Source organism: Marmota marmota, unplaced genomic scaffold (assembly GCF_001458135.2).
Source record: "Marmota marmota marmota unplaced genomic scaffold, marMar, whole genome shotgun sequence".
NCBI classification, from domain to species: Eukaryota; Metazoa; Chordata; class Mammalia; order Rodentia; family Sciuridae; genus Marmota; species Marmota marmota.
Window position 1 is genome coordinate 37115170 of NW_026000229.1, and position 10436 is coordinate 37125605.

Consider the following 10436-nt stretch of genomic DNA (forward strand, 5'->3'; position numbering starts at 1 on the left):
AAAAAAAAAAAAAATATATATATATATATATATATATATATATATATATATATATATTTTAAGGAGGAGATACTGGGTTTTGCAGACAAAGCTTTAAAAAGCTGTTAAAAACATTTCCAAGGAGTCAGGCACAGGGGCACATGCCTGTAATTCCAGAGGCTTAGGAGGCTGAGACAGGAGGATCACAAGTTCAAAGCCAAGCTCAGCAATTTAGTGAGGCCCTAAGCAACTTAACAAAACCCTGTTCAAAATTTTAAAATAATTTTTAACTGTCAAGGGGTGTAGCTTAGTGGTTAAATGCTCCTGTGGTCAGTTGCTGGTACCAAAAAGAAAAAAAAAATTTTTCTAAAGAAGTAAAGGAAATTATTCTTAAGGAAGGTGTGATGATAATGTCTTAAAAATAGAAGGTATTAGTAAAAATGATTGAAATTATTTTAAAAAACCAAGTGGAAATTCCCTAGTTGAAAAGTATAAACAACTGAAATGAAAAATTCACTAGAAGGGCTCAACAGCAGATTTGATTAGCAAGTGAAAGAATCATCAGGCTTGAAGATAGAAATTATGCAATCTGAAGAAGAGAGAAAAAAGAATAAAGAAAAACGAGTAAGCCTAAGAGTCTAGTTGAAACCATCAAGCATACCTAAAAATGCTTTGGTAATATAAGTACCAAAAAAAAGGAAAGGGGATGCAGGTACTATGGCACACATCTATAAATTCAATTACTTAGAAGACTGAGTGAGGAGGATTATAAATTCAAGGCCAGCCTCTGCAGTTTAGCAAGACCCCACCTCAAAAAAACAGGCAGGAGATGTAGCTCAGGGATGGATCTACACCCAAACACAGGAAAAATGTTGAAAGATTAAGAGAAAATATCTTTGAAGCAGAAGAAAAATGATTCACAGGTATCAGAGTATCTCAGTAAGAATAACAGGCTCTAGAATTAGCTGTAAAACAGATTGAGTTTATTGTGAAAACTATACCAGAAATATGTATCTAAAAATTGCAGAAATAAGATTTTTTTTGTTAACCTAAAGTTCAGTAGGAGGCTAAGTTATTCATAATTCTGTATTTCATGATAACTTTTAGTCAAATTACATGTTGAAGCCAGGTGTGGTGACACACACTTGTAATCCCAGCAAAAAAAAAAAAAAAAAGGGAAGCCTGATACTTCTAGCTCAACAAAATCCAGTGACCTCACTTTATTCTGCTCTTCATAGAAGCAGTGATGCTCAGCAACTGTTTGTTTTCAAATGAAATTTTATACCTGATGATCTTACTGTATGCTAGGTTTCTTTGTATAAAATTCTCTCAGAAATAGAACAGAGGGCCAAGTGCTGTGATAAATTCCTGTAATCTCTGCTACTTGGGAGGCTGAGGCAGGAGGATCAAAAATTTGAAGCCAGCCTCTGCAATTTAGCAAAACCATGTCTCAAAAAATAAGCAGTGTGTGGTGGTGCATGCTTGTAATCCCAGGGTCACAGGAGACTAAGGCAGGAGGATTGAAAGTTCGAGGCCAGCCTCAGCAATTTAGTCAGACCCTGTCTCAAAATAAAATACAAAAAGGGATGGGGATGTTGCTCAGTGGCCCTGGGTTCAATCCTTAGCATCAATCAATCAATAAATGAAAAGACTGGAAATGTAGCTCAGTAATAGGCATCCCTGGATTCAATTCCAACTACTGCACTCTCACAACAAGAACAGAACAAATGTATTCCTGACCCATGTTGAGATATTGCCAGCTTCCAATCATGACATACACTAGCTAAAATTTGAAGTGGCATTGCAACTAATTGAGAGTTAAGGGTAAGATACCCTGACATCTCTATTTTTTTTTTCCCAGCTGAAAGAGAAGATAATGCTGATGCATACTCAGTTAAATTCACTAATGAAGATTCTGAATGAAGTGACTCCTGACCAGTCCAAGCCAGAAAAATGAACCAAAGTTTGAGTTTCAAGTTCAGAGTTTTTTGTTACCTTCCACAACAGGCTGTTCATTTCTTTTAAAACAATTGTCTTCAAGAACAGAACAGAGACTGGAGTTGTAGCTCAGTGGAAGAGCACTCGCGTAGCATGTGTGAGACACTGAGTTTGATCCTCAGCACCACATAAAAATAAATAAAATAAAGGTATTGTGTCTATCTACAACTGAAAGTATTTTTTTTTTTTTTTTAATAGGACAGGGGCTGGGGTTGTGACTTAGTGGCAGAGCACTTGCCTCGTGCCAGTGAGGCACTGGGTTCAATCCTCAGCACCACATTAAAAAAAAGTAAATAAATAAAAGAAATGTACTGTGTCATCTATAACTAAAAATAAAAAATAGGACAGGGCTGGGGATGTGGCTTAAACAGTAGCGCGGTATGAGTGCGGTGCTGGGTTCGATCCTCAGCACCACATAAAAATAAATAAAATAATGTGTTATTTAAAAAAATTATCTAATGAAATTTTAAGGTATTATCTAGGTGTGGTGAATAAAAATTAAGCAAAAATAGCCACTTTTTATCCTCACAGAGGTTATAATCTGGTCACAGATGGACAGGCAGTCACTTAAAGACATGTAAAATTAGGCCTGTAGTAAGGGTTTTATAGCACAGGGACATATTACAAGCACATACAGCAGGTGACTGACCTGATCTTGGGTTTAGGGAAGGCCCCTCTGAGGAAGTGAAATTTTAGGAGTGCTCTGAAAAATGGGGAATTAAGGTAAGGGAGGGACATGTGCAGGCCATGTTTGTGGCCCTTTTTAAGTCTGCAAGATTTGCAAAGGTAGACAGAAACCATAGGCTTCTGGAAGGATGTTTATTTTATTGAAAGAACAATTGGAAACCCTTGAAGAATTTTAAAAGATGTAGGTATCCACATTGGATGACTTTTCCATGGAAGATTATGACCTTAAACCTGACATCGATTAAATTGAGTGACCTAATATATCAATTACATAGAGATTATATAAATATATCACATCACTTATACATATTACAAATTATATGCTGACTGTAGAATAAATGCAGATATAGGTATATGACAAAATAGTGAAGGTATATTTCTTTCCCTTTTTCTATTTTTAATAATACCTTTATTTTATTTACTTTTATGTGGTGCTGAGGATCAAACCCAGTGCCTCACATGCGCAAGGCAAGCACTCAACCACTTAGCTAAAACCCCAGACCCTTCCCCTTCCTTTTTCTTTGGTTCTCAACCCCCAAGCACAGTCCTATTTGTATTTTATTTAAAGACAGGGTCTCACTGAGTTGCTTGGCACCTCGCCATTGCTGAGACTACCTTTGAACTTGCGATTCTCCTGTCCCAGCCTCCCCAGCTGCTGAGATTACAGATATGTGCCACCACATGGGCCCCTTCCATTTTTTTTCCTTTTTAAATGAAAAGTCCCAATTACATTTTTTTTAAAAGAGAGAGAGAGAGAGAGAGAATTTTTTTTTAATATTTATTTTTTAGTTTTCGGCGGACACAACATCTTTGTATGTGGTGCTGAGGATCGAACCCAGGCCGCACGCATGCCAGGCGAGCGCGCTACCGCTTGAGCCACATCCCCAGCCCATCCATTTTTTGTTTAAAAAAAAATTTTTTTGTAGTTGTAGATGGACAGAATACCTTTATCTTTTATTTTTATGTGGTGCTAAGGATCAAACCCAGTGCTTCAAACATGCTAGACAAGCGCTGTGCCACTGAGTTACAGCCCCAGCCCCCATCCATTTTTGAGAGGAACAATACAGCATGCTGGTGATTGGGCTACTGAACTATTTGTATTCAAATTGAACTTCAACAATTGACCTCTCTGGATTTGTTTCTATGTGAAATAAATATAAGAACAGTAACTACGGCTATGGTGAGAAATAAAGGAATTAAAGAATATGTTTACCTAGGTTTGGTGGCACACACCTGTAATTCTAGCTACTCAGGAGGCTATAGCAACAGATCACTGGGAAACTTTCCAAAACCCTGTATTGAAAAATATAAAGGGTTGGGTTGTAGCTCAGTGATAGAGAACTTGCCAGCTTTTGTAAGGCTCTGGGTTCAATCCAAATATCTCCCTCTGCCAGCATAGTGGCTGAGGTAGGACTGCAAGTTCAAGGCCAGCCTCAGCAAGTTAATGAGGCCCTAAGCAACCATGTCTCAAAATAAAAAGGGCTAGGGATGTAACTCAGTGGTAACGTACCTCTGGGTTAAATCCTGAGTTAAAAAATTGTATTCATACACATGTATGTAATAAATTTATATATAAATAAAATTATGTACATAAATTATTCATAAATATAAAATTGCTATTTTATATATATCATGTATTCAGATCTATGCTTGGCACATAGTAAGTGTTCAATAAAAAGTAGCTATTAGCCAGGCACAGTGGTGCATGCCTGTAATCCCAGTGGCTTGGGAGGCAGAGATAGGAGGATCAGGAATTCAATGCCAGCCTTAGCAAAAGCAAGGCACTAAGCAACTCAGTGAGACCCTGTCTCTAAAATACAAAAAATAGGGCTAGGGATGTGGGGAAAAAAAAAAAAAGTAGCTATTAACCTTCATATTAATACATGCATAGACACAAAGGTAGTTGTATATATGTCGAAAAAAAGTAGTCATGTGCCATATAAAAATGTTTCTACCAAAAGTGGACTGAATGTAAGAAGATAATCCCTTAAGTGTACAATTCAGTTTAAAAAAAAAAAAAAAAAAAAAAAACTTCCTTATCACCTAGTGACCTTGTATCTATTGTGACTTCATGGAACAACACATTACTCAACATTTATGATGTTAGTATAAATATACCTATTATGCAGTCCTATAAAAGTACAGTAGTAACAGTTTCAATAGGGGCTGAGGCTATAGTTCAGCAGTAGAGTGCTTGCTAGCATATGTGAGGTCCTGGTTTCGATCCTCAGCACCACATACAAATGAATAAATAGAATAAAGGTATTTAAAAAGAAACTATTACATACAATATGTAATAACAACTTACAGGTTTATTTATTTACTATCATTTGAGAACTGCTACTTACCAAATAATTTTCACTGTAAAATAGTCTGCTAGTGGCAGCAGCCTTGTGTATCTCCTATTTAAGTCTCTTGATTGCATGAGGCCATATCAAGTGGTTGACATTTATCATATAGGTTTGTCTGTGTACACTTTTTAAAAATATTTTTTAGTTGTATTTGGACATAATCTTTTATTTATTTATTTTTATGTGGTGCTGAGGATCGAACCCAGAGCCTCGCACATGCTAGGCGAGTGCTCTACCGTTGAGCCACAACCCCAGCCCTGTCCATGTTCATTTTTAAGACATTTGTCTAATGATGCATTTCTGTGAATGTTTCCTTTGTTAAGCAACACATGTATGTCATAACTCCATATGGCTATAAGAATAATAAAAATTGCACACAGAAGCTGTAAAATTTGGAGCTTTTTTTCCTGCAGTACCTGGAGTTGAACCCAGGAATACTTTATCACTGAGCTACATCTCCCTTTTTTGAGACTGGGATTGTCTAAATTGCTGAGGCTGGTCTCAAACTTTTGATCTTCCCACCTCAGCCTCCTGAGTCCCTAGGATTACAGGCCATGTCTGGCTTTGAGTTTCTAAAATTTTTGACAGAAGTCTTCATTCTCCTGTGCCAACTTCTAGGGAGCTTATCAGTAAATGTTAACTGAAAAGTCTCATAAATCAGAAAATATTATTACATTAGTGACCATATGACAAAGGCCACATGGCTTCTTTGTTCCTTTCCACTTAACAACCAATCTTAAATTTAAATCTGCAACATCTACTTTCTTCCTGGAAAAAAATCTTTTCCTGTTGGGGATGCAAATCAAGTCAAGATGGCACCTGGCAATTTGCCAGGAGGAGTGGTTTGTGAAGCAATGCCAGAGAGCCATTAAGATTATGAGGATTCCTTATTGGCTGACTGCTGTATCTAGATGATGTGTGTAGATGATGTGTGTGTTAGTTAGGTATACATACCTCTGCTGACCGGCAGAGAAGCGGCTCCCTCTACCTTGGGTGCCCACTACTTTGAGTTCTTGCTCAGTTCCCGCTTCAACCTTCAAGTTGCTTGTCACCTCTCAGTTATTTTGCCCAGCTGGACTGCGGCATATGGTGGCCCGTACAGGGAACGCCTGAAGCTTGGGGGTAAGTGACAGGGTAAACTGCTCGCCCCTGAGGGCAGGGCGAGAGGATGGGTGACAATTTCAAGAAATAGTGTATTCTTCTTTCGTTTTGTTTCATTTTTGTTTCAAGCTGCCTGTCCCTTGAAATAAATAGGATGGGAGAAAAGTTGTTCGCCCCTGAGGAACAGATATAGACCACGGATGCACATGTCAAGAAAATAGAAAAATTGAGACAATGAATTTTTGTTACATTTTTGTCTCATTTTGTTTTGGTTTTGTTTTGTGTTATCTTGTTGGGTAGCGTTATCTTTGTAGCAGAAATATGGGATCCGAAATTAGTAAAAAACAAACCAAAAGAGTATTAAGTAAATTGCTAGAGGAAGGAAGGCACCCCAGTAAAACCAAGAACAGTTAGGGCATATGTTGATACGATACAAAAATGTAGCCCATGGCTTCTTAAGGAGTTGTTGTTGAATATATCACAATGGGACTATCATGGTGAAGATTTAAGGAAGATGGAAAAGAAAAACCCAGGAACTCTGCCAGTTGGCACATTGCCATTGTGAACGTTGATAAGATCTTATTTGCTTAGTCCAAAGCCTTCAGTTCAGACTATGGTAGAGGAAGGAGAAAACAGATCAAATAAAAGACAGGGTCTCTTGAGCTAGTCAGAGGAAGAAAGTTTAGAGGAGGAAGGGCTATCAGGGGAAAAGTTACAACAGGAGGCTGCTATTAACACTTTTCCATCACCAGAGGGCGTAAGTATTCAACCAATAGCTCCACCTATGGAGACAACATATGCTGGGTGGCCCCCAACCCCCATAGTTTATAGATGGGATCCTGAGACAGGACCTCGAAGATTAGCATGCCCTGTATTTGAGGAGGCAGGAGGGCAGCGAATTCACCATGCTTTAGATTTTAAAACTGTGAAGCAGCTGAAAGAGGCTGTAACAACCTATGGTCCTCAAGCGCCTTTTACTGTAAGTATGGTTGAATCCATTACAAATTTAAACATGACACCAGCAGATTGGGCTAGCAAGTGCAAAGCTGTGCTAAATGGAGGACAATATTTGTTATGGAAGGTTACCAATCAGGAATTTTGTATGGAGACGGCTAAGCGAAATGCAACAGCTGGTTATCCTCAGAGAAATCTAGATATGTTGCTAGGAGAGGGACCTTATGAGGGTCAGCAGCAACAAATTGGATATGATCCTGCCATATACTCACAAATCGCTTCAGCTGCAGTTAAGGCATGGAAAACTTTACAAGGACATGGAGATTTACAAGGTCAATTATCTAAGGTAATACAAGGAACTAATGAACCTTACGCTGGCTGAATTTGTAGATAGGCTTATACAAACAGCTACCAGAGTCTTTGGGGATGTAGAACAAGCAATGCCATTACTGAAACAGCTAGCCTATGAACAAGCCAATAGATGGTGTAGGGAGGCCATTAGACCATGGAAACATAGAGATTTAAATACATATATTAAATTATGTAGAGACATTAATGAACAGGGGCAAGTCTTGGCAGCTTTAGGTGCCGGCCAAAAACATGCTACAATTGTGGACAAACAAGACATTTTAGAAGGAGTTGCCCCATAGGAGGAGGGTTTAACAAAACTGGATATGATCAAAGAGGTAGAATACCAGGTATTTGCCCATGATGTCGTCGAGGGACACACTGGGCTTATAAATGCTGTTCTCAGACTACTGTAGAAGGTACTCCGTTGTCAAAAAACGGAAAAGGACCAGGTGTTTACCCACAATATCGTGGAGGAAAACATTGGACTCCATTGCCAAAAAATGGACAGGGGGGGCCCAATGCTCCGGGGCCCACGACCACAAATATACAGGGCATTGGAGGAACCCAGCAACACCATCAGTGTAGTGCCCAGGACACATTATCCATTAGATCCCTTATCAGACAAACCAGAGGGAGTGCAGGGTTGGACATCTGCGCCTCCGCCAGAGCAGTACTAACTCCAGAGATGGCAGTTGAAATCATTCCCACAGGGGTAAAAGGACCTCTTCCCCAAGGAACAGTAGGCTTATTATTAGGATGCAGTTTTTCTACTCTAAAAGGACTTATGATAAGACCTGGGGTAATTGATCCCAATTTTAAAGGTGAAATAAAAATTATAGCCAGTTCTCCAAGGGGTATATCAGTAATTTCACCAGGAGAGAGAATTGCACAGTTATTAATAATACCCAGCCTACATGATAAATTTTCCAGTCGTACTATAGAAAGAGGTTCCAGGGGATTAGGCTCCACAGGTATAGATTGGGCTATGCTTTCTTTAAATTTAGATTCTCGCCCTATGCTAAAGTTAAATATTCAAGGACATTAATTTAATGGGCTACTGGATACAGGTGCAGACCTTAGCATCATCTCTCATCAAGAATGGCCAAAACATTGGCCTTTACAATAAGCCACTCAAATGCTTCGAGGCCTAGGAGTGGCGAATAATCCCCATAGAAGTGCGATGGTATTAGATTGGAAGGATCCTGAAGGATGAGAAGGAACTATACAGCCATATGTATTGGATCATCTTCCTATAAATTTATGGGGACGAGATGTTCTAGATCAATTGGGATTAACATTAACAAATAACATCAATTCAAATGCGCCCACTATTATGGCTAGACAAGATTTTAGGAAAGAAAAAGGATTAGGAGAACAAGGACACGGTATAGTGGCACCAATACAAATAGATCAAAAAACAGATAAACATGGATTGGGTTTTCGGGAGGGGTCACTGAGACAATAAAAATTACTTGGAAATCAGAAAGGCCAGTATGGGTTCCTCAGTGGCCCCTGACTAAAGAAAAGATACAAGCAGCCCATGACCTGGTCAAACAACAATTAGCGGAGGGATATATACAACCTTCTGTAACTCCCCATAATACTCCCATTTTTGTCATCAAAAAGAAATCTGGTAAATGGAAATTATTGCAAGATTTAAGAGCTATTAATAACAAGATGGTTATCATGGGACGTGCTCAATCGGGGATTCCTCAATTGTCTGCTTTGCCAAAAACCTGGTATGTTTTAGTTATAGATATTAAAGATTGTTTTTTTTTTTTCAATTCCAATTCATCCTGAGGATAGTCCTCGTTTTGCATTTACTTTCTGCTTTACTGTTCCTGCGCTGAATCATGAAGGTCCTGATCAGAGATATGAATGGAAAGTACTCCCTCAAGGGATGGCTAACAGCCCAACTCTGTGTCAAATTTATGTTAACAAAGCAATCCAGCCACTTAGAAATCAAAATCCTGAACTACAAATATTTCACTATATGGACGATGTATTATTAGCACACAAGGATAAAAACACATTGCTAGAATATTATGCCACACTTACAAACTTATTAAAAAATTATAATCTAGAGATAGCAATAGATAAAGTACAATTAAATTTTCTAATTAATTATTTAGGAGTTCTATTATCCTTGACCATGGTCCACCCACCAAAAATTCAAATACAAGTAGATCAACTTAAAACACTTAACGACTTTCAAAAGTTGTTGGGAGACATAAATTGGATAAGGCCTTATCTAGGCATACCAACAGGAGAGTTGGGACCTTTATTAGATATCCTAAAAGGTCCATTGGATCCAAATTCACTCCGCATGTTAACGCCTGAGGCAAGAAAGACATTATAACTCATTGAAACATATATGGAAAATATGCATTTGGATAGAATTGATATGTTTGCCTTTATTATTTATTGTACTACGAACAAAAAATATTCCTACAGGAGTATTTTGGCAAGAAGGTCCATTATTATGGATACATTTATCTTATTCTCCTAACACTATTCTTACTAGGTATCCTGAGGCTGTAGGACAATTAATACTCAAGGAATAAAAGCAGCAAAGGGAGTGTTTGGAATTTCTCCTAATAAAATTATCACTCCATATACTATGGATCAAATTAACGAGTTAGCTAATGAGTTAAATACTTGGGCGATAATTATATGCAAATCTGTTTGTTCATTTGATAACCACTTACCATCTAATCCTTTGTTGTCTTTTTGGTCCTTGCATCCTGTAGTTTTTCCAAAAATGACAAGAAAAACACCTATCATGAATGCTCCAAATATATTCACTGATGGGTCAAATAATGGTACAGCAGCAATAGTTACCCCTGATCAAGCTTTTACATTTTTAGTACCCAAACAATCAGCACAAAAGGTAGAGCTTAATGCAGTATTACAAGCTTTTGTGATGTTTAAAGATTCTGTATTTAATTTATTTTCTGACAGTTTATATATAGTTAATGCTATAAATTCCCTTGAAGATGCTGGTAGGATTTTCCC

The 10436-nt window shown here is 38.0% G+C and overlaps 1 protein-coding gene across 1 annotated transcript in view; it reads left to right on the plus strand.

The window, feature by feature from the left end:
* Positions 1-2142, plus strand: part of Oip5 (Opa interacting protein 5) — a 15402-nt gene extending 13260 nt beyond the window's left edge. The window contains exon 5 of the mRNA XM_015480803.2: positions 1841-2142. Within this exon, the coding sequence (XP_015336289.1) occupies positions 1841-1936 (96 nt within the window). The 3' untranslated portion in view covers positions 1937-2142. The remainder of the gene's footprint in view (positions 1-1840) is intronic.
* The last annotated feature ends 8294 nt before the right edge of the window (positions 2143-10436 follow it).